We start from the raw sequence: 25,583 nt of genomic DNA, 5'->3' as shown, positions 1-25,583 counted from the left end.
AAGTAAAAAACAAATGAACAAAAAAACAACTAAACAACCTGTAAAACATGCTCCCCAGAATGTAATAGACCACTTGAGAAGGCATTTTGTAAACACTGTTACATAAATATACTCATGGTGCAACATTTCCTTGTAAACTCTGTGTAGATTTAAAGTCTGATGCTCCTGGTTAGCAGGGAGCACCTGATGGTTGGAACAAAGCCAGAAAACTCCGAAGAAGGAGGGTATAGTGATTCTATTCAAGAAATTGTACCTCAGGGCTTTCCTTTCCAGGTTCCTTTCACTGTTTATTGGTGAGGAAAATGGAACAAGCACATACAGAAAAGTGAGGATCCACACTTCATCAACTGCTCAGAAGTAACCTTATCATTAGAAGTAAACTAATGCTTTAAAGAAAAAAATAATAACCTTCGTTATTTTTCTACTCAAGGTGGCACACCTTATGACTTAATCAACATTACAGTCTGAGCAAATTTTCCACGCACAATCAAAAGCTTTTCATGGGTAAAATGACATTCAGTTTGTATTGCCAACCATTCTTTCTTGCCCCATCAGCAAAGTTTTGTGTTTGACAAATCAAGGAACAAACATAATCAGAATAGCCTTTAAATTATAGATGCAATCAGGCTTCCCTGGTGGCGCAGTGGTTGAGAATCTGCCTGCCAATGCAGGGGACACGGGTTCGAGCCCTGGTCTGGGAAGATCCCACATGCCGCGGAGCAACTGGGCCCGTGAGCCACAATTACTGAGCCTGCGCGTCTGGAGCCTGTGCTCCGCAACAAGAGAGGCCGTGATAGTGAGAGGCCCGCGCAAAAAAAAAAAATTATAGATGCAATCGAAGGTCCCAAGACTTTCTTTTGAAAATATTTTGCTCAATGGTGCTGTTGATAATTTTGTATTTCTTACAATGGTATTCAGAGAAGCAGGAAAAAATGCACTTTTCTCTTTGTTTTCAGCACTGTTGGCATTCACAGCTGAAATGGACTAACTTTGCTTTCTAGTTTAGGAAAAGGCTTCTAACTTTGGTATATTGTACACCACCTACAGAGTGTAGAATTAAACCAAAGCTGATTCCTTTGCTCTATATTATGTGTTGTACACACACACATATGCATGCACACACACACGCACACACACCTCTTACTTCTAGAAAACCTGAAAACGTCCCTAGATAACTAACTCATTTATTGGTTCAAGTAGGAGATTTGTATCACATTCCCTTTGCCATTTCATCAGCTTTAGATTATTTGATTTGCCCTCCTGGCTTCTTGGATTTGTATATTGACTAGTCTTTTAAAGCAAATACATCTGTTTGTGGTGTGGGAAAATTTTTTCCAGAATCTCATAAATGTATATTTGTGAAATAGAATAATATTTTGATGGTTCAAGGCCATCAGCTGATGTTGTGGGGCTTAATTAACCAAAGAGCTATTAGTCTGCTCTCATTTCATTGCCATAGAAAGTTGTTGATGATGTGATGTGTGCAATATATCTCTGCTGAACTGTTGGTTCTTGCCCCTGGAACCTGGCTTCAGATGTAACCAGGAGGAGAAAATTAGTTGAACCTGGCAACTTCAGAAGGTCAGAAAAGAAATAAGTTCAAGGGATGCCATTTAGCTGCTTCTCCCACATGTTGCTGTGAACGAAATCTCCATCACCTCTTCATGGCAAAGCACCGGGGCCAACACAGTTTCCTTTTTCTATCATGTCCTAAGCTTTTATTTCCTGAGTTTAAATGTCATGTGCTATTCCCTATCACAAATATCATCCTCCTTTTTGCTTTTAGAAGTCTTGCTTTTTTGTATAGTTCTATTAGTAGGTAGAAATATATAGCTGTGATTTTCTATATCTCTTTGGACAGCATCATAAAAGAATAACACTTGTGTTTAGAGCCTTCAAGCAGTTTCCTTCCCTACCCTCCTTGCTAAAGACTACTGCAAATGCTAGAATGGTGGTTGGTTGAGGGCAAAGCATAGTTAGTGCTCATTGATTTAATGCATTAATGACTAGCAAACACTATGCCTTTTTTTTTCCTTTTCTAGTGTATTCTCAGTAAAGGGGAAGGAGGGATGCAATTATATCCAAAGTCCAATATTGTGACAATCTACCTCAATTTTCTCTACAGAAATTTCATAAATTGTCCCAAGTTTATTCTTAAACACAGCTTTTCCATATGATATGGACATATAAAAATGACCTAATTCAGCTTTGTAAAATTGAGAATGCCTCCAAGACTAAACTTGCATCAAGAATGCTATTAAACTCTATGTGATGCAAAGTTATATTTTATTGGGAAAAATGCTCTGATTATGGAAGTGTTGCATATATAACTCAAGTGTCTGTACCTTTCCCTTGCAGAGAATGTATAAAAAAGTACCCAAGGAAGAGCTTACTTCTTCTTTCCTTCTTTTGCTCCCTCCCTCTCTCTCTTCTTTCTCTCTTTAATATATATTGTATTTGAACAGTTCATATCAGCCTCATGTGAATTGCAAGTCCAAGTGTGTCAGAAGACTCCTCTGTATTGATTTTAATCAGCAGGATACCTGGCCCTCACAAATACACACAGGAAAAAAAAATAGGCTCTATGATAAGGTGCTCGGGGATGCATTTACTGATATTTTAAGCAAATGGAATGTGTTCCAAAGGAATATTAAATGGAATCTTCTTAATTCTTTCTATGTATATCATTAAGTGAAAATGTTATGCTATACTCATATTCTATTAGCAGTAAGCACCATATTTTCCATGCATTGTTTCTTTCTAGATGAATTCATGCATAAAATATAATTATTTGATTCCTGATGTGACACAAGTAACATAAAATAAGTAGATGGGGGAATGATATAAATATCATAAGGGAATGTTTTCCTTTCTTATCTATGCAACCTCATCTCCAAAATTTAATGTAAAAATTACAAGGGCACATTTCATTCTTTATTAGTCCACTGCTGTTTCAGCTTAACAAACAGAATTTAACGTTTCTGTGTCCAAGTATTCCCATCTTTAAAATGGGGATGCTCAGAAATATGAAAAAAATTAATTCATACCTATTTTGATTAGAGTAGTAAAATATACGTGTCTTTGAATTTCACTAAAATATAGTAGCTGAAGATAGTATACTTACTTTAGTATCTGTATAAGCAATTTGATTTTCAGGAACTATACATTCGTTGTGATATCTCAATATTATTTTTGTCAAATGATTGCTTGCTGTCTGTCTACCCATCCATCATCTGTGTCCATATGGAGTTCATGGTAACAGTGCCAGTGGGTGGTTTTTAAGCTATAAAGTCTTTGAAACATGAAAGAATGACAGTAAGGTGCACTTGTAAGGGTGGTTACTACAGAGTATAATCTAATTGGCAGAATCGTGACTTATTAGTCTGGGATACTTGGCTGCATTTCAGTTTCAGTATTACAGACTCTGTAGCCCTGGTTATGTGATATATCTGATTTTAACCATTTCCACATTTCTTAAGCAAGAAAGAAGCGCTTCTAATTTTTAACCATCATCAGTAGTGCTAAAATTTCTTGAAATACATACAAAAATTTTGTTAAATATCTTTGGAAGAAGATACTACCTGAACCCAACCTCTAATTAGGGTTATCTTCTCTGAACTCCTGTCTGAGAAATGTTTAGATATCACTTTGTCCTCATCTTTGAATTAGTAGGGACTTCCCACGTAGACCGTTCTCATGAGAATTCACTAGATGATTATGACATGAAATGGAATTTTTCTTGTAGAAGAAAAGGCTTTTTCAATGAGTGATTACAATTTGATTGAAAGTGAGTAGTTCCGGTGTAGATGTGTAATGCTTGCATTTTGCCCTTTCAGAGAAATGGTGATGGACAATGCCATCTCTCTTGTGGAAAAGAGAGACATGGTTGACCCTGGGGTGGGGGTAGGTTAAAAATACCATCCTTTTGTCCTACTATATAGCATCGGAACTATATTCAGTATCCTGTGATAAATCATAAAGGAAAAGAATATGAAAAAGAATATATATAGGTATAACTGAATCACTTTGCTGTACAGCAGAAATTAACACAACATTATAAGTCAACTATACTTCAATAAAATTTTTAAAAATACCGCCCTTTAGAGGCCTCATAAAACTATTTGAAGTCATTAAGCCTATGTTAGCTGTCGGTAGGGAAAGCTATTTGTAAAATGCCGTTTTATTTATATCCCACTTGGTTCATGCCTTTTTAAAAAAAAAAAACAAACAAGAATTGGGAAAAGTTATTTTATTTATTACCTGTTTACCTAGATCACTGGAATTTTCCCCATCGATGTAATCCAGCAAGAAATTGACATAAAATAGTTTTTAAAAAATCAGTCAAGATTCTCTGTTAAGCAGGTGAAACATTCAATAAATTGTAGCTATCATAGCTACATTGACAAAGAGTTTTACAAGGCTTCTCTCATTTAATTTTTTTCACCATCCTTCAATTCAGTTTCCTCATCTGCCACAATTGAGATAAATGCACCCGGGTCACTTATCTTAGGAACGATAGGACTGCGATTCAGAGGACTTCTGTCTGACTCCAGAGTCAATGTTGTCAATCGCTGTGTCCCCACAGTTCAGCTGTATTACAGGATTCTCAAGACTAAGATTGATTCCTAGTGGTTACTCTGATTTAAAGGGGCATTGGTTTGAAATCTTGGAATTTCAGGTGGTGAAATTCAAAGCTGTACTTGCAGGACCAGGAAAGACTGAAGAAAGAGGCAGGCCACTCCAGATTGGTAGGTGGCAGTGTCAATAAGCAAGAGAACTTACACATGAGGCTTGTCTTGGGCAACCACAAGACCTCTGCACCTGCCCGCCAGAGTCTTAAAGTTTATTCATATAGAGGCATTCACGGGGTTCAGTCACATATACCGTCCAGATGGTCTCAATAACGCATGACTCTCTCAAGGCTACATCTTTGAAGTGGCTCCTAGGGCAGGAACAGTGGGCGGGATGTGCATTCCAAGGACTGGGAGGGCTAAGGAGCCTTTGATTGCCTGGGTCCAGCGCATGGGTGAACCAGTGGTCACAACTTCTCCATGACCTCTTCCAGTGAAGGGCCAGCACAAATTGTTTTCACTCATTAGGTCTTTGACTATTATATTTTGAGCAGGTGATTTAAAGGCAGCAAAGGATGTGGCTTTTAAGTGGAGAAGGAAGGATTTAGATTACGCTTGAGAAACGACTTCCTGGCACTACTATGTCTAATCGGCAAGGGAAGTGTGGAACTTAGATTCATCTTTGTGAGGTGATTTCAAGACAGTCCTGCCTGAAGAAGATGTAACAGGATAGATTCAGCGTCAGTATCTTAACTAACCTTATAATTGTAAGAAAGTTTATTAAATTAAGTTCTGAGTCTATAAACACTAGAAAAGGGAACTTGACCTTCCTGTCTTTGTTACCCCATTCTGAAATGTCTATAGCAGGAAAGCTTCTATGTGAAAGACAAAGTTCTGACTCCATCTTGGGGAAGGATGAGGAGAGGGCATGTACCTAGCTATTTATCTATCTATCTATCTATCTATTTTTGCCATGGTAACCAGTAATTATACAACTAGAGGAAAACTAAAGCTTCCAGTAGAAAAACAATAGCTTGTCAATAGCAGCAAAGACCGGATTTGGCAGGTATTATTCTGAGTGGCAAAACAAGCAAATGATATGCTTTTGGATAGAGAGACAGCTGGATAAGTGTATGATCTGATGCCAAAGAAAGACGTCCAGATGTGCTGTGGTTGAGGGAAAGGTAAATGTGTGTGTGTGTGTGTGTGTGTGTAAATAAGAAAAAAAAATCAAATTCTATCCTGCCAAGGGAATTTGGTCAGGGAATTCTGAAGGCTTTAGGAAAGGTGATTCTCTTGCATTATTTATATTTGGACACATGCAAGTATTGTTCCTCTCTAGTCCAGGGCTTGGCGTGAATTGCACTGGGCCACAGGCTGAACCACACACCCCGTGTTGCTGAAACACCACTTTGAATTCAGTGTGCATTTACCTGTTTTGAAGCAGCCTGCTAATGGCTGTAAATTCAAGGTCAGAAACATTTTTAATAGAAACTCTCTGGTCTTTTGTGTCATTTTTGCTTCCATGAAATATTGTGGCCACTAAGCCCAGTGGATAATAAAAGCATAATTTCCTGTCAACCAAAATAATCTGCAGGATTGAATTCTAAAGTGTTGGTAAAAGCCCATTTTTATTTTAGGCTTCAGAGTGTGGCTCATCATTGGGAACTTCAATCCATGTTGTTTACCAAATCGATGGTGTAATAAATTTTTGCATAATGACTTAACATATCTGAAAATTGACTGAGTTCACCTTAAAAAAAAGTTGGGGTCAGTGGGGTCAGACCAGGCTGTAATTAAAACTATCTCTAAAACGTAAGTGTGAATGAAAAGTTGGATTGTAAGTATCTTAAGTAAGACAAGACATCTTCTGGGGGAATTCTAAAGAGTTACTTATTTGTAAGAATTCCAGAGAGACTGTAAAATCTCTTCATCTCATTTCCCAGGGTGTAAATCAATGCAGCAGCATTATAATCAAGTGGATTGCTTGGCCAGACGTACATACTGTGGTTAGAAAATCTAAAAATAAATTGATTTTTACAAACGTCGCTCAATTTCTTCTTCCTTGCATAGAGTTAAGCAGTTTGTGTATACAGCTACTCTTACAATGTTTATTAATTCTGATAACAGTAACATAACATTCGGTTGCATCTCAAGAATTCCTATAAAGCTATTCTGTCCTCATCAAAGAGGATAAATTACCTCTGCCCGTGGCAGAGGTGCCTGCATGTAAATAGTACAGTTCTAATTGTCACAGTAGAATCCCATTTCTCTCTGAGTAATAGACTTCGCTGAAGTGAAGGCCAAGTCTCAACACCCCCAATAACATGCATGGGAACACTCCACTTATTGGAGCAGTTTTCCCAATGTCCCATATGCAGTGGGTTAAGTATGTAAGTTATGACATCATGCAAAATCCCCTGTATTCATACACTCCAGTGCTGGGTTTCCCGAAGTCTGATATATGTGTGTACCATGCTAGTAAGTAGTTCATGGGCATGGCATTAAATGACACTAAGGAGGAAGTGACTTTCTCACCACACCTTTAAATCTTTCAAGTCTTCATAAGAAGAAGGTCAGAGTTAGGAGGTGGTTTTATTCTCTGGAACTCCAAGCTTCTCAAACCATGGTCCTCTAATCAGTAACATCTGCATCACAAATGAGATTATTAGAAATGCAGAGTTGCAAGCCCCACCCTAGATTTACTGAATCAGAATCTGCATTTCAGAAAGATTTCCAGGATTTGTATGCACGTTAAAGTTTGAGAAGCACCCACCTAGGGGTGTTCTGGAGGTGACTCTTGGCTTAACCAGAGCTTAACCGAAATTGTTAAATTTTCTCAAACTGCCATACCTGGTTAGTGGTCACGTTGAAAACTTGAAATTGGTCACGGTGGAAGTATTTCTATCATGGAAATCAAAAATCAGGGATTCTTTTTTCTTTTAGAGAGCCACATGCTAAATATTTAACTGCACACCCTTGCCTCTAACTGTTGCTGGTCTTCCTTTTTAACAGAGAGATGACCTCAGGCTCTGACAGTATTTAGTTAAGTGAAAATTAAACATTATTTAAAATACCAATCTCATTGTGCTTCAGTTTGCTATCTCCCATACCCTCTCCATGGGATGGCACTTATTTTTATTCCTCAAAGCTTTGGAAATCAAACATGCTCTTCTCTTCACAAAGAACTGGCAGAGAAGAGGGCACTGATTTGACTTGTACTCTGGAGACCATGATTAGGATGATTTGGTGGGTAGGGAGAAGATACCATGGCCATGGATTGGATGATGTGACAAGAAATGATTTACAACTACCCTAGTTACTGATTCATTCACAAATCCTGGATTAGTGGTGGTTTCCTTCCTGTCCATTGATTGACTTAAATGTCCTTTTACACCTGCTGCTCCCCCTGCCATTGGGTAGTTCCTTCTCAACATTTAGATGACACTTCCTGCAGGAAGCCTTCTTTAAGCAGTGAAGATGAGTGGCATACTTGTCTCTCTGTACTACCCTAACCCTTCTCAGACTAAATAAAATATTCTTAAGTATCCATTTCTTAGTCTTTACCCATTAGACTCTTAGCTTCCTGAACATAAGAACTCTGATCTGCTTGTGTTCCTAGCCTTAGTGCCTGACCCACAGTATATGCTTATCAAATATTTATGTAATAAGAGAAGGGATTGTGGTAAGAAAGAATTTTGAAGTTAGATTACCTAGATTCAAACAATGGTTTGCTCTTTACTGGAGGTGTTCTTTGGGCAAGTCATTTAATTATTCTGCACCTCAGTTTTGAGCAAAACTGTACAAGGCATAGTAAGCTTTATCTAACTGTAAGATACTGTGTTAATGGATACTGTTGGGGGCTATGCATATATTCCTTTATTAATACCTTCATTCTAACTAGTGAAGCTATGCTATTGTATCAAATTGTTTCAGGGTCTATCATTACTTTTTACCTGATTCTGGCGAGTTCAGGTAGGGCAGCAATTGTGTCACATTCCATCCTGAGTGGTTTGGTGGCATTCCATCCACGTGGTGGCTTCCATCAAGGAAGTGTCTGTTAGGAGTTTAAATTGGGATTAAATTTCTTTATCCCAGAATCATTAACAACAGAGCAGATGCCAGAGAATACTTGCAGAGTATTTGGCACAATTTAAAAATAACTGTCCATTCTAGCTTTTCTTAATTACTTTACCAAGATTATCTTTTTTAATCTTCAAAATAAACCAGCTAGGTAGATATAATTCTAATTGTTGTTGTTGTTAATTGGCCCCCAATTATGCAACTGGTAAAGGTAGTTCTCTGACTGGAATTCAATGCCCACTCTGGCTGGTGTTAGAGAAAACTCTCACAACCATCTCACGGTTCTGTCTCTATAGCACTCAGGCCATTCGACGATGGTCTACATGGCTTCTGAACATTCAGATATGGCCCAGCATGGAGCAGGGTATGTTTGGAGAGAATAAGTCTCTTTTCCCTGAGGAGTGTTTAGGCAGAGCCTCTATGAATAGAATGACTATCACCTTCTCTCCAGTATGGTCCAGCCCTTCTCTCACCAGCATCACCCTCATCCTCCCACATCCCACCTTCAGGAAGGTTTTTGACTAACTTTGTGTGACTCTCGTACCTTGACTACCCTTCCTGAGGAGGTCACACAGCTTAACTCTTTGCTCCTTCATTTGACCTTTTTAACCAAAGGGTTGGTGTCAGGACCATCCTCCCAGTCTGGCTCAGGAAAACCACAAGCACCGCAGCTTACTGAGTGCTTCCCATGTTCTGGCTGCTTCCCATGAGTCTTGTTTGTGAATCACCCTACTGCCTGGAAAGTAGGAATTATTATTATTGCCATTTTGCAGAAAAGAAATGCAAATTCTCAGAGAACTTAAGTAGTTCGTGCATTATTACAGAGACAGCATGTGGGGTGAGCTGGGATTCAAGCCCAGGCTTTTCTGCCTGTAAAACAGAGAGTCTGCCAAATAACGTGACAGTCCTGTATCACCGTCCCTGCTCCATGTCTAGGAGAGCATGGCATGTGATGGTTGTGCTATACATGCTGTTTAAGTATTTAACTATTAACGTTGTTTAAGTGGATTGGCAATTCAGAATGATATTAATATCTCACGATTTCTTATCAAGACGTTTCGACTTTTGTTTTCAATTTGAAGCCTGCAAAGTTCTGCCCTCACACTGGGATGAGAGAAGGCCTTACTGTGAAATCTGCTTTTTATTTCCCTGCGTGTACTACAATTCTAGGGAAAGTTGGGACGTTGTTCTGGACTCTGTTTGCTCTGAGTTGGTTCCCTATGGAAAGCCTTTCTTCCCTTTAGTTTCCAGAACAACTGCTGCTTACAGTGACTCCCCTATGCACTTACCAGGGTGGGGCCTCTTTTGAGGTACAGAGAGAGTCCCAGTGATTGAGCTGAGCCCAGGCAAAGAGTGACAAGCAGGGCAACTCCACTGACCATCTTGTTAGATCAGATCCTTCCTGTCTTTACAGCAGAATCTGGGTCTGCCCTTTTCAGCTAGCTTCACTAAGACCACTCACTAGCCCAGCCAATGTAATGACATTCTTGCTTTCCCATTCTGAGCCAGAATGGAACCAGGGACCTAGAGGGGGAAAGGTTCCCTACCCCATTATGAATTCCCTGAGCCAAACTGTTCCCCATAGTGTCCTGAGGAATTATTTTCCCATTTAATCTAATTCAGCAAGGCTTCTCTCTGGGATATGCAGTGAACATTATTTCTTTAAAAATAATTTTTTTGAGAGGGAAGAAACACGTTTTGCCATGCTGAAGGTAAGCAAAAAAATGTATTTGACACCTCAGATAATGGGGATTTTTTTTTTTGTCCATCCCTTTCTGAGTCTCTTCAATTGAAAATTGTATTTTTACCATATTTCATTCCCAAAGGAGCTTTTCATAATTTAAATCTCCTGTTCAACTGTACAGTTGGAATGAGAGCCTTGACACTGTCCTGATTATAACATACATGCTGGACATTACAGAATTTCTCTCCGGGAGCATTCTAATTTTATTCACTCTTTATTAGCATCCTGGCAGAGAGTTGCATTCTGCACCCTGAACTGGACAATCCCTTCTGATGGGTTGCGGCAGCTACGACTTTGAAAATTGGGGTTATTTCCCTTCCTGTTCTCATTTGTAATTTTTAAAAAAAATTTACCCATTAAAGGCTAGTTTATTCACATAGTTCAGCCTAAAGTGAACTAGAACTTATTTTTAAACTGGGGGGTTGGAGAGGGGGCAGGGGAAGAGAAGGAAGGAAGGGAGAGAGGGAGGGAGGAAGGAAGAAAGAGAGGAAGAAATGAAGGAAGGGGGAAGGAAGGAAGGAGGAAGGAGGCTTGCAATCTCTACAAGAATACAGGAAAGTATTGGCAACACCCAAACTTGCATTACAACCAAAACGACTATAAGAAAAGAGAGAGTGGGAGTAATGGAGAGAGAAAAGGAAGCGAGGCAAGAAAGAAGAAAGGAAGGAAGAAAGGGAGGGAGGAAGGAAAGAAGCAAGGAGGGAAAAGAGAACTTGAAGCGGTTTTTGATAAGTAACATAGATACAAAAATTAATACAAAAATTTAAATAAAGCTCACACAATATAAAAAGAACTGTTAGCTTATTTGTTCTAATTCTTCAGGTCCACTTTCTTGACTCAAGTGTTTGGGAAATGCCTACTCTTGTTCATGTACATGCTTTTGAAAACCAGTGATTTTGTTTTAAAACCTGTTACAGTGGACCTTTATCTTTCTTCCTCCTTGTTTTTGCAGGAGATTTCAATGAGAAGGAAAGCCAATGGATCGTGGTCTTAGAAAAGCTGCTTAGATGATGTCTGTTTCCTGTGCTGTAAACACGTGGCAGAGCTGTGAGTAAATGCTCGGCACTGCATGATGAATTGGATGGCTGCAGACCAGAGGCAAACAAAATAATTGTCTCATTTTCGTGGTGATTTGCTTAACTGGGGGGACCATGCCAGAACGGCTAGCGGAAATGCTGTTGGATCTCTGGACTCCATTAATAATATTATGGATTACTCTTCCCCCTTGCATTTACACGGCTCCGATGAATCAGTCTCCAGTTTTAATGAGTGGATCCCCTTTGGAACTAAACAGGCTGAATGAAGAACAGCGGATTTTGAACCGTTCCAAGAGAGGCTGGGTTTGGAATCAAATGTTCGTCCTGGAAGAGTTTTCTGGACCTGAACCGATCCTTGTTGGCCGGGTAAGCTTCGTTTTTAAGGTCCCAATTTCGGGATCTGTTCCTGATCCCTAGACCTTTAACATTAGGCTTGTCACAGTTGTTGCCACACTTAGCTGTAAGTACTTTAGGCCAGATGGTTAGTTAGTTTACCTCTTGGTTTCTTTAGGAATATGAATAATCCCATGGTAACAGATTTAAATGTAAACTAACTGCTCTTCTCTGGAAAGCTCTTCCTCCCCATCTCTCCCACCCTCCCCATCTATTATATCATAGCTTTAATAACACTTGTGTAATGCATACACAAATAAGCTTTCTCGTTCTCATTTCACACAAGAAATCTGCATGCCAAACCTTTCCTGTAACTTATAGCGCTTGGAAGAGTTATGCATTTTTGCTCAGTTTGAATTTCTACCACCTGGATTCCTAAGATGTTATTTTGTTCCATTTTAGTTTGAGGCCATGTATCTCCAATTGCAGGTAGATTTTTCTCCTTTTTATGTTTCTTTTTGTTGTTTGTTGGTTGGTTCAGTTATTAACCTAGGACGGGGAAAGGGAAATTCTCGAAGTGGGTGCTTAGCAGTGCTTTGTACTTACTGTAACTCAGTAAATTTTGCAATAGGAAACTGTTGCATTCATTGTCAGATGGAATCAAATGTATAGAATCAAAATTTTAGCTTAGTGGTGTGCGTGTGTGGTGTATGTGTGTGCGCCTGTGTGCACATGCATATATGTGTTAGACTGGATTTACATTTGTTTTGTTGCTGTTGGCAGGTTAGACAAATGTTCCTTGGGTGGATAAGGGCTGCCTGCTTTTCAGAGCTTCACTGTGGGTTATTGAAGACTGTACATGTTTATTCCTCAGAATCGCTCATAAGCTTCTGTTAATTTTAACACTCACCATCATCATAGGTAGAATTCCAATTACGAGCCTGCCAAGGACTGATTTTCCTGGTAAGTCGGATTCAGAAGTGAATCATGCCAATATTATGCATTTCCCAAATGCAGTGATTTAAAAAAAGAATTAAATATTGATCTTCAAGACTTGAGTTAACACTTTGTGTCTCGCTAGGAACTTCTGATTCCATTCCTGCTTCTACCTCATTGTCCTGCAACGCAGATTGAGCCTCCCCAAGGATTATGCTTTTTCATTTCATGTAGTTCTACTTGGACAAGGGAAATCTGGATGAGGTGGTGTCATGAATCATTCAAAGAATATTTATTGAGCCAAATACCTTTTTAGGCATATGGGGGTGTATCAATGAACAAAACAATGATCCCTGCCTTCAGGCAATTCACATTCTGGTCAATACTGTTTTGTATTGAGCACTATCATAGCAGCACTTTGTAGGCACAGTCCTGTTTGATTTTAGCAACAGCTCCATCTGCCTCGCTCTTTATATGTATATGTATATGTGTATATGTGTGCATATGTACATATATACAGACAATACGTGTATAAAACAGGTCTACATTCCTTTCTTTGTAAGTCCAAAATACAAAAAAGTATTTTTTTATATGCTTGATACACTCTCAGGTAGCAGAACTGACTGGAGGCTATAGTCGTAGTGCGTCCCATTACTGTGACTGTTCATATATTTCCCAGCAGAAATGTTAATGTGTTTGATTACAGAGTGCTGCCCCAGACTCTGCTGAAGGTTTTGTTTACTATACAGTTTATCTACCTTAATACATTTCTAAATGTGAAAACTTCTCAGTTCCAAAACATCTGACCCAGCGTGTTTTGAATAGGGGCTCTTGACCACATTATCTTTTGTTGTTGTTGTTAAGTGCAAAAATTGAGACTTAGGTGGATTAATAAAGTAAACCAAGATCGTAGAGGTAGTAAATGATCTGAATCTGAATCAGGTTGGGGATTCCCAAGGCCATAATTTTATCCACTGTATCCTATTACATCTTAGTGACTAGTTACCATGTATTTAAACTATGATTTGCACTTAAGAATTATTGAGTATAAAATGCAGAGTTCTTAAATTCCTACGTTCTGGATACTCAAAACTTCTTTAGCCAGCCCTAAGGCAAGGCATTTTCATACCATATGAAATTCTGGGTATACGGTACATGCATACATATATAATTGATGGATATTTTCTCCCTGTTTCTATTAGTGAACTCTGTGGAGGTCTATCACACTGATGGTATCTTGTGTAATATAAACAAACGTGCTATCCCCAGAAGAACTTTCCATTTTTATCTGACTATAAAAAGTAATTAAATTGGGGTTTGTTTTAGACTCAGGCTCTAATGACTAATTTTACCTCCATTCTTTAAATGTAGCAACAGAGAGAGAGGCAAACAAGGTGGCATTTACTATCCTTTTTTGACTTACTAATACTTGAGAAATCCATGCTTCTTTGAACGACAGAAATGTTGCTGGTGAGCCCTAGGATTTTGAAACGGCCAAAGTGGTTCTGATCCTTGATGGCTGCTCTTCACATGGCCAATCCCCAAACGACTGTTAAATCTGAGTTAAACTTACTTCTGAAGAACTTTTTCTGCAAACATTTCCAATCATATATATTTCCCCTTAAAGAAAATTGCTCCTGAATTATTACAGCTTGGCCTTTGAGGATCTTGGGTTGTAGCAAAGCCCAAAATGCATTTCGGGTGACTGCTGCTGATTAGGAGTCAGGCTGAGTGTGGGGAGGATCCGTATCAGGGTGCCCACGGGTGCTTTGCAATGTTTTATCTGTGTGCACGCTCTTCCACATCTGACTCTCAACCGCTTCATCGCTGAGCTTCTCCCCAGGAACTGGCTGAGAAGCATTAGTTACTTGTGAGCATACCTGCTCTTTAAAAGGCCCTCCTGCGAGTCACCATGGTGGGAGCCTCGGGCCTGGCAGACTGAGTTCAAGGTCAAGGGCAGAGCCAGTTTTTAAGTGATTGGCTCTTCAGAGCTTCACATATACCCTTACATCCTTCGTTGTCTGTTTTTACTATATTGGTAGGCAGCTAGATGCAGAGAAAGAACTAAGCCTTAGAGATGGACTCTGCAGAGGTTTGAATATTGGCTTTGCCACTTCCTGGATGTTTACCCTGGGAAAGTAACTAAAGCTCTTCAAGGGGTATCCAAATAAGATGAACACAAGTAGATAAGAATAATTTATGCACAGTGCCTGCACGTAGCAATTGTAGTCATGATTGTAGTCTTAATTGTGTGTGTGTGCGTGTGTGTGTGTGTGTGTGTGTGTAGTTGGAGTGATGGACAAACTGACAACTACATCACTAGGTGAGCACAGGACTCTGGGAGCCTAAAGAGGGGCCCTTTCAATTAGCCCAGGTTGCTTAGGATGGAGGTGATGTTTGATATTTCCATGTGTCTTGAAGGGTAACTGTCACTCAGCTTGATGGCGTGGGGTGGAGTGGGAAGTTACGTGCCCCTGCTGGATAGATTTCGGCTTATGCAACGTCATGGCGATAGGGTGGGATGACTGAGGGTCCCCTTGATCAGAAGCAGCATAAGCCTGTAAGTTTCTCAGTGAATTAAGATGAAGTTGAAATCTGTATTCTTACAGAGCCTTCTCTGCCCCATTCTGTCTAAAATATAAACGTCCCATCTCTGATATTTCATACCCTTTGACTATGCTTTATTTTTTCTCCTTCCTGATGATCACTGTCTCACATACTCCATACTTTATCATGTTTATGATTTGTCTCCTACTAGAATGTAAGTTCTACAAAGAAAAGGATTTTGTCTCCTTTGTTCTTCACTGAATATCCCCAGAACCTAGAACACTGCCTGCATGTAGGGAGAGCTCATAAATATTTTGCATGAATAAGTGAATGAATAATTCACCTAAATAATGGAGGAATTTATAAAATAAGATAAACCCAATCAGCTTTAATACAAATAGCATTTTTCAGCCAAAGGGGCAATACATTGCTGTCATGTTCTCCTTTTCAGTTGTTTATTTTAGAGACCTGCTGGGTAGTTTAAACATTGTTTCTATGTATTGATTTTAAAAGTCCTTCTTTGAGGTAGTAATAGTGATAAGTTAATTTGTTAAAACAAGTCTCCTTATGAAGGCTGCAGAGTCTTCTCTCTGGAGGCTGTCCCCCTTACTAGTGGTAGGAAGCAATTCAGGCTGGGGATTCCATTATCTTCCAATTCTTCTGCAAACTTACATTTGTGCTTATGTCACAAACTAGACCAAAAATCTTTCTGAATTCTTGAAAAACAAATGGCAGCTAAACAGACTCCACTCCTGGCTCCAGCTCTCTGTGGTACAAGGTGGTCTGGAGCCTGTCGTATACACACATAAATATTTAGATTTCTGCATTGCCCAGGACCTCCTGTGTTGACTTTCTCTGCCAATTCTGGAAGAGAATAAGGTGGTACATGGGACCTTTCACCCTATGTTCTTATTTGTCTGGTTTTGAAAAGGAAGAGAAGGAAAACCCATGGTGCTTTTCATAAGTCTTGTAACCGAGACAAAAATGTCCTTGGGATGAAATGTGCATGGGTTCTTTAAGGCTGGCATCTTGATGCCATCTTGAGAGCCCTTGGCTGTGAGTCAGGAGGGTGATCGATCAAGTCATTACACAAATATTTATTGGGCACCTACTATCTCCTAAGTGTTGTTACCAGTGGATTCTCAGTTCTGAGCAAACACAGATCCATGCCCTCTGTCATAATGGGCTACTAGGGGGAGACAGATGTTAAGAAAATAATCATAATGTGACATATGCCATGTTAAAACTAAGATAAGTACTCTGAAGTGAAGGAACATGGGTCTATGGAAGCACATATAGAGGAAACTGGTCTATTTGGTGGGATGATGGAATCTTCCCTGAAGGAATCACCTGTGAGCTGAGATGCCAAAACAATGAACTAAGGTGCAGGGTTGAAAAAAGACAGCATTCCCACAGAGGACATAGCATATGCACAAGACTATTTAAGGAGCTGAGAGAGGGTCAGAGTAACTGGAAGACAGAGAACTAGGGTTGAGATCTTTTGAATCAGGTAGAAAGATGGGCAAGGGTCTCTTGGAGATCTGGCTTCTGTCTTTTTTCCCCTCTGCTATAAAGGAACTGGAACAGAAAGTCACACGTCTCTCGGGCGCAGTTTCCTCACTTGTAATTGTATAGTGGATTATGGAATTATATTTAAGATACAGATCCCTGTGGAACAGGAAAAGAAAGCAATATAAAAAAGAAAAAATGTGTGCAACCTCTATCTACCCAAGTTCCTTTAGCTCTTGTTCTGTGCTTCTGTGATCCTCTGTTCCTCAGACTGCTTTATTTTGGGAAAAAACGGTTTGCTTTCCAGGTGGTCAGAGTTCTATCCTAAATCCTCTTTCTTACATAAACTCCTCTGCTCTCTTTCCTCCCTTTTCCCCTCCTACCTGGATTTCTGAGCAGTTCCTTATTTGGATATAACTCTCACTGGTGATGCCACATCTATTTATAATTCTCTCCCTCCAAGGTACTGACTCATTTTCTCTCTTTAAATTTGACCTTCTAACCTTCCCTCTTCCCCGTAACTTGGAAATCATTTGGGTGGTGCTTAGTATGAAGGACACGGGGTGCCAAATAATTACACTATATTACAGTTTACGGTGTCAGCGGCTGGTGAGAAAATTGCACTTGACATGCCATTATTTTTGCTGGCTGTTTGCATGTTAAGAGCACTGGGCTACGCAGCCACAGCCAAATTGTATCTTTGGCCTTGCGAGAACAATTCACTGTCAGTTTCGTGAAGCTTCTGCCTACTCAGACAGAGACTTGTGCACCAATAATTTGGCAGGAATGCAAGTCAGCATCGCACGTCTCAATCTGACCAAACAACAAGGGTTGTCTGCCTTTTGCCCAGTGTCCCAACTTAGAAATAACAAGCATCCCAGAGCTGTTGGAAGTCTTTTGATGCTGATATAAAAAAAATGGAATAGTATTAGTCATGTATGTTAGCAGAAACCCTCAACACACACACACACACACACACACACGCACACACACATACACATACACACGTACACACAGTCTATTAGCTGACTTTGTACATGAGTAAAATCCCAAGACATCTCCTAATTCTTTCTCTTGGTAGCCCCCAGACTCTCACTCTGTTTCTTTTCACCTCTGCTACAAAGGTAGATGGAGGGGAAAGTCACACAGCCTCTCGGGCACAGCCAAACTGTATCTTTGTTCCTTACCAAGGGGCCAAGTGAGAGTGTGTATAATCTGCTTATCTCTGTAGATGCTTTGAAAAGTAAATTCATGCAGACTTACAAGAAGAATCTTGTACATTTTGTCGGTCCTCTTGAAGAGTCATCTCATTGAGGCAGATACTTTTCCCACTTGAAGCAAAGTGTTAGTAGTTATATGTTTGTGGGTGAAAAAGCCAGATTATGTCACCCTATTTTATGAATAAATAGCACCAAGGTATTCAATGTGGAAAAGAAAGAAAGCAGAGAATTGATTCCTATCACAAATACGAAGCCAAAGCTCAGAGGGAAGAATTGGGCAAACATAAAGGCTGCACAACTGGGAAAGCTTTCCATGCATCACATAGCAGAATAGTATGAATCATCCAAAAATGGTTAAAATTTAGAACATGGGAACATGATTGCAACTGAATAAATATCAGAAGCAAGATATAAAATGTGTATAGAATATAATTTAAAAATGCATATGTGATATGAACAGAGTACCTGGCATATATCTATTATGATATGTATGTGTACATAAAAAATATAATCAAACATTAACAAAAATAATCAATTCCTTTGTACCTATCACTCTGATCATCCATATTCAACAATTTTCACAAACAAAGTCAATACTCTTGATTTTAAAAACTAATGTAAGGAGAATCCTAATCGTATCTATAACCACTATCCACTATTTCTGATATAAAGATTTCCCCAGTTGAAAACAACGTACGATTATAAAAATCCCAAATGTATGATTCTATCTAATGAATAAATAATAATCATGTAACCTTCATTAAAAACAAAATAAGGGGGGACTTCCCTGGTAGTCCAGTGGTTAAGAATCCATCTTGCAATGCAGGGGAACATCGGTTCGACCTGCGGTCAGGGAACTAAGATCCCACATGCCGCAGGGCAACTAAGCCCGCGCGTCACAACTAATGAGCCTGCGTGCCACAACTAGAGAGAAGCCCGCGCACTGCAACGAAGAGCCCACGTGCCGCAATGAAAGATCCCACGTGCCACAACTAAGACCTGATGCAGCCAAAAAATAAATAAATATGAAAAAACAAACAAAATAAGGGGTTAATGCCTGACATTAATTCATATTAATAACTGTACCACAAATCAATAAAAGGAAATATACCAATATACTAAAACTTTTTTTCCAATATATGTGGTTGGGTTATCTTTTTTTTTCTTTTTTTATAATTTTCTGCATTTTATTTTCTAGACTCTGCTATTACATTGTAAAACATAATAAAATGAGAGAAGAATAAATGACAATGTTATAGTGTTCAATTTTTTTAAAACCAATGCCATGTATTCATAGCAAATTCATAGGGACCATCATTTAATGTGAAATCAGTTGGTAAATATTAATAGAATCTTTTTTATTATTTTAAACCACACCTGTGTTAAACCTTTGGAAGTTCAGTCTCATCAATTAATAAATTAAAGTGCCAGCAATATTTAATCATTTTTACGAAACGATGAAGAGAGAAAGAACAGCCACAGTCTTGCTGCACTGATGTATGCATGTTAAATGACTTTCATTACCATGGAACAGACCACATATTAACCAAAAATTGAAGATTTTGTACTTGGCCTTGAAATGGGAAACTATCTCGTGAAGATTTTGTATTTGGCCTTGAAATTGGGAACTATCTTTGGAGTCTTCAAGTAATGCAGTCAGCCTGCATGTTGCTTTTAATATTTCAATAAGTAAGAATAGTGTAGAAACGTTATTTAAGGTACTGTGTTATTTAAGAAAGATAAAAGTGTTAACGGCATTTACAGTATCTCATTTGGCCTGGCTAGACATGTTTTCTACATAGCAGTTTCTTTAATATTTCAGCATTTTTCATCTGTACATATTATTTATACTATAGTTAACTTAAAATCACCCGCACGTGCGCGCGCACACACACACACACACACACACTCATCCCTTGGCATAATTTGATTATGTATATTCCTGTTCCTAACTAAGTCTTTGAATATTTTGAAATGTATTAAAGACAGTGTTGTCAGTATTCAAAGATCTGAATATTTCATTAAAATATGGGTATGTTTTCTCATCAGCACCAGCTACTACCTCACTCACATTTCAAAACATTTAAGAATCTTCTTAGATGTATCTAGGAGGAGAACTAAAATACACTACATTCTTATTATTCAAAGTGAGGGTCTGTAGATTCGCAGCAGCATCATCACCTGACAGCTAGTTTGAAATGCAGAATTTCATTCTTATTGAATCAGAATCTGCATTTTCACAATAGCCCCTAGGTAATTCCTATGCACATTAAAGCATAAAATACATATTTTTAAAGAAATCAGTCAATCATCAATTAATCCAGGGATAGTGCAAGTCATGCTTTTTGCTTTCTGTAGACAGCCTGAGTAAATTTTGAATACCACTCAACTAAAGAAAAGAGTCATGGAGCTGGTGTTTGCAAGAGCCCCAGGCAAGGTTGTGGGTAGAAGCCGCTGCTTATCTCATTTGCACCCCTGTAGTAAGTGCTGGACACAGCAGGCTGTGGCACCAGTTTGCAAATGGGACTCCCCTGTTTTGCAGGTGACAGCAGAGGGAGGTTACTGTCTGTGGAACACCCCTCCCCAAACTTGATTAGTTAACAGGAACTGTTTCCTGCTCATATCCGTGGACTTCTTTTCCTGCTGCATGTATTTACCACAGCGCGGCAGATGTGTTCTGAAATCTGCAGAGCATCAAATGTCACTGGGCTTCCGTGGGAGACAATAGCAGAATCCAAATGAGCCTGATCAGAAGGGCTGAGGAATATTGGGGGAACAGCAGGGAATAAAACACTGGATGCATATTTCTATTTCTCTCTAATCCTAAAAAAAAACCCAGCTGTATTGTATAGATTATTATTATTATTATTATTATTTTGGCTGTGAATATCTAGTGGAGACTGTGAACTTGATGACATTAGCCAGAGACATTAAAGTAGGGGAGAAAAGGAGATTTAAATATCTATTAAATGTTTACTATATGGTAGACACTTTATAAAGTTTTCTCGTTCAATCCTCCTGGCAACCCCCTGATGAAGGTACCATTATTCCCAGTGCCAGATCTGGAGAGAGGCTGTGAAGGGAAGAGTTGTTTGCATTAGAGTTTACAAGTGAATAAGTGCTGAAGCCAGGAGTCAAACCCGGGCGTGGTGATCTTTGAACTTGTTCCTGTAATCTCGGCAGCACATTGTCACATTTGAACCCCGTGCGGGAAGGGCTCAATGTGCTAGGCTGCCACCCCAATTTGCAGATGAGAAAAGTGAGGCTCACTGAAGTTAACCGACTACATATCTGTATGGTCTCCAGACTAGATGTAAAAGGTTTAGTAAGATGTAAATAGACATTTAGTGATATCTATCCAATTGCAAAGCCACTACACCTTTTTCTTTGCATGCGTCTCTCTATGCTTTGGTAGTCAGAGACAGAGGTGGATACAAACCCCTTGAGAGAAGAAAAAATGTCCTTAAGGCTAATGTATGTGGCGGCTCTGTTTTATTTCCTTTATGGGGAGATGAAACTGCCACAGTCTGGGCCTGGGCAGGGCTGGTACCATGTACAAGGTGATTTGTGGGTTCTTCTCCAAATGTAGGGGCTAGCCCAGTGTCTTTCTTTTTGGCATTATCATTTACAGATATACATTTAAGATGATTATGTTGATAAAGTAAGAGATAAATGATGAAGGAGTTGCAGGAGGAAAAGAATATTTTTCCTGAGCATTTAAGGCGTCTTGCTTTGTGTGTTAAATATATTTATAGATGTTGTCTCCATTTTGCAAGTAAGACAATTGAGATGTTGGAACTGAAGTGAATTCTCATTGGTTAGGTGACTACAGTGAAATGATTCTAGCTGTTTTCTGAGTTGGGCAGAGTTCTTAAGTACTCCAGAGCTGTAGCATTAAGTTAGCTCACTGGAAGCTTTGCCACAACTGGGCAATTTTGTGGGTTTTCTTTGAACTGAGAATCACCAGAACAGTGGAAAGAAGAGCAGAATAGTTGAATGGGATGAAAAAGAAAATCTTACACACATAGACAGGTGTTAAAAGAAGACCAAAAAAAAAAAGAAGACAAAAAGCTTGTACCCTCCAGTTGCTTGAACTAACTGTGTTAATGCTGAATAATTTAGTAACAATTCCCTGTACACTTGGAAACTGAATTGGTGGACAATATTACAGAGGTTCCAAGGTGGGATCTATAATTTACTTAGCTCTCTTCAGTGACTCACCCAGTGCCTTTTGCAACTCCAAGAATCTTTTTCCAAATGGATATGTGCTTCTCTGTTTCATCTCTTCCTTGCTAGCTCTTAACATAGTGACCTTCCTCTGGACAGTTCTGGTCATGTCCTTTGTTACTGGTGCACTTTGAACACTGAGAATAATCCCCTCGTGCCTTTAGCAGATTCTATGAGGAAAAGTAATTTGGTGAAAGAGCAAACATGGCTATTAAAAATGACCAAATCATGTAACTCCTCGAAGAAAGCCAGACTCCCCAGCCACTCAGAGGCTTTATTTAGAATGTGGCAGGTTTATTTATAGTGGAGTTTTCTTTGCTTTTATTTTTTATGTGCTTCTGGGAACCCAAAAGTATAAATGAATTTCTCATTGCAGTTTGCCTCTTGTCATACTTGTGTGTGTGTGTGTGTGTGCACGTGTGCGTGTGTCCTATTATTTTTCTCTTAGAGCAGTGTTACTTTGGCAGAGCTCATCGTCTGAATCTGACCCTGACTTTGCAGGGACATTTGTCATCAGCCCTGTGAGGTGTTTTCAGGAATCATGAGTCATTTGCAATGGTTGGTCCTATTGATTACAGCCACTGTTCCTCTCATCTTCTCCGCTTTTCCTGCCATTACACTCATGCTGTAAAGGTCTAAGTTTTTTATAGCTGAAACCAAATTCCACATCCCAAGTAAACTATTGGGAATGCATTTCAATGTTTCCAGTTTTTCCTCCATCCACAAGTGGGAGGAAAGACACAAGTTGAAGCTAAAAGACCAAACAAGAAACATAGAGACACACCTGCCCCAACACATAAGAACACACACACAGAATGAGGTGATGAGAGAGGGTCAAAGAGATACAAAGGGACTTCCCTGCTGGCGCAGTGGTTGGGAGTCCTCCTGCCAATGCAGGGGACACGAGTTCAAGCCCTGGTCCGGGAAGATCCCACATGCTGTGGAGCAACTAAGCCCATGCGCCACAACTACTGAGCCCGTTTGCCACAACTACTGAAGCCTGTGCAGCTAGAGCCCGTGCTCCGCAACAAGAGAAGCCACTGCAGTGAGAAGCCCAGGCACCGCAATGAAGAGCAGCCCCCGCTCACTGCAACTAGAGAAAAGCCCACGTGCAGCAACAAAGACCCAAAGCGGTCAAAAATAAATAAATTTATTAAAAATAATAATAATAATAAAGAACCCCCCCCTTTAAAAAAAAAAAGAGACACAAAAGATAGGGCCAAGCAGCAAATGGACAGTAAGACACAAATCCTCAATTACAGAGAGGAAGTCACGTGACTGTTACAACATAAGAGAGGAGCCCAGACACAAAACATAGAAAGTGACTGACTTTCACAGAAACACAGAATTTCAGAAACACAAAGAATCCAAAACAATGAGGGAAAAAGAAAGATTGGGTGAAGGTGAAGATTGAGAGAGAGAAGTAAGGCAGAGGAGACAGAGAGAGAGTGCGTGAGGAGAAAAGCCATATGGAGAGGATTTGGGGTCCACTAAGTGGTTTTCACTAGGCCCAGACTAATTTCTTTCAGCCCCTGGACAGATGGGCTTATGCATACTTTTATGGCATTTCTGATCACACAGGTCTGGTTTTTTGAAAAGAAGTGCGTTTTGATTCTGACACATGGCTTTTGCTGAATAACTGTGGCTGGCAGGACTGGGCATGAAGTCAGAACAATTTGCGTGAACCAACAAACAGGATGATCTTTCTTTTAAACTTTTCCAGAGACACAATTTTGGCTTTTAAAGGTATACACTTTCTAGTAATTGATGCTAGAGACTAAATCATGGGATTTTACCTCAAACTGGTTATGGAGCGTAACAATTTAATAATGAGTCTTTAAGTAAAATCATCACATCATTCCTACTTAGGGATCATGGCACTAGTTTACAAAAGAAGTGGGAAAGTGGGAAAGGATTATGAGTAAGCCTCTGGACAATTTATGTCTTCTAAAGCTCTCTAAAATTGTGGAATGGGCTTTTGAAACATTGGAAGAAAAACCATTTTATTAGAATTTACATTTTACATTTACAATTTAATTTATACAACTAATTTTAAATAATCTGAAATGGCCATAGAGAAAGCTGAGGCTGTTTTCTGTTTTTGCACTTCGCAAATATATTTGAATAAATATATATTTTAACAGCTTAAGAAAGAGTAGGCAAGGTGGAAGTTGAAGGATATGTATAGGTAGGACCAAGGGAAATAACACTTCCTAAGTACCTGGTGCCTTCCAGATGTACAGAATCTTATTTAGCCTTCACTTGGACCCTGTGAGAGAGGGCTGTTAATATCACCCCTGTGCCTCTTAACAGATAAAGAATTTTAGGTTTAGAGAGATTTAGTTACTGCCCTAGAATGGCCAAGAAAGTGGAGAATGGGGAATGGAATGCAGAACCAGCTGATTCCGCAATCTATGCTTCTTTCTGCCTACACTGCACTGCCCCCTCACTCACTTTATTTGGTTCTTCCATATGTTTCCTTGCACATAGATACGTTCTTATGGAATATGGAAAAAGTTCTTACTTTTACAGAGCACAATTTGCTCTTCCAAATATTTCCCTTGATTATCTCAGTAGCCCAGGGAGCCAGGAGGATAACTGGGATGGTATTCAACCCACATGGAAACTGGGCCTCTGACACCTTGTTCAGTGTTTGCTCTAATGATCACACTGCCTACACACAGTCCTTTGAGAGGTACCCCCCTGTGGTAACTTCTCTCCATCAAGAAGTGTTGAGGTTACTACTGCAGTTCCACGTTGCACCACAAAGTGGATTGCTTAAGACTCGGACTCCTAAATCCTGCTGCACGTCATTGCCAGGAGCTAGCAAAGGCCTGGATGGGATACCTTTTAAGTATACCATCCGGTCACCTGATTTGTGTGGTCTCTTTTAAATCCAAGGACTACATTACTTCCCTACTTAATGCTGCCAAATGCAGACTGAGAACTTGGATTAATAATAGTCATCCTCCCAGGGGATGTTATTGAATGAGGCTTTCAAAAGCCTGCACTGCCTTGTGACCTCTTAGCTTCACATTGTCCAAGATTGTGTTCCTTTATACAGCCTGGTGCCCCAAGTTCCCCATGATGTATAGTCCAGGCCAGGAAACCATGAATGCAAGAATGTTAGAGAATTCTTTTGTTAACATTTGAGGAAGGTCATTGCAGTCAAATCTTTCTTTAGGAATATTCACCAGGCTGGATTTGGGTGGGAAAAGGAGGACCAGGTCTGTGTCACTTGGCATTTCAAGCCCTGGAATACAATTTCAACCCGTGACCTGGCAGAGAAGCTTTGTTACATTTACAAGGACAATTAGCATGCCTGGAAACTGCTCCCTGAGATGTGATAAGGAAGGAAAAGTCTGTATCTGAAGGC

At 39.5% G+C, this 25,583-nt stretch overlaps 1 protein-coding gene across 2 annotated transcripts in view; it reads left to right on the top strand.

Moving 5' to 3' along the window:
* CDH8 (cadherin 8) overlaps positions 1-25,583 on the top strand; it is a 370,394-nt gene that overhangs the window by 3,252 nt on the left and 341,559 nt on the right. For both annotated transcript variants that reach the window (XM_082439484.1, XM_082439485.1), the window contains exon 2: positions 11,351-11,801. In XM_082439484.1, the coding sequence (XP_082295610.1) occupies positions 11,550-11,801 (252 nt within the window). In that variant the 5' untranslated portion in view covers positions 11,351-11,549. The remainder of the gene's footprint in view (positions 1-11,350; positions 11,802-25,583) is intronic.

Source organism: Balaenoptera physalus (genome assembly GCF_965194825.1).
Source record: "Balaenoptera physalus genome assembly, chromosome: 19".
Taxonomy (NCBI): domain Eukaryota; kingdom Metazoa; phylum Chordata; class Mammalia; order Artiodactyla; family Balaenopteridae; genus Balaenoptera; species Balaenoptera physalus.
This window is presented reverse-complemented; position numbering and strand designations above follow the sequence as displayed.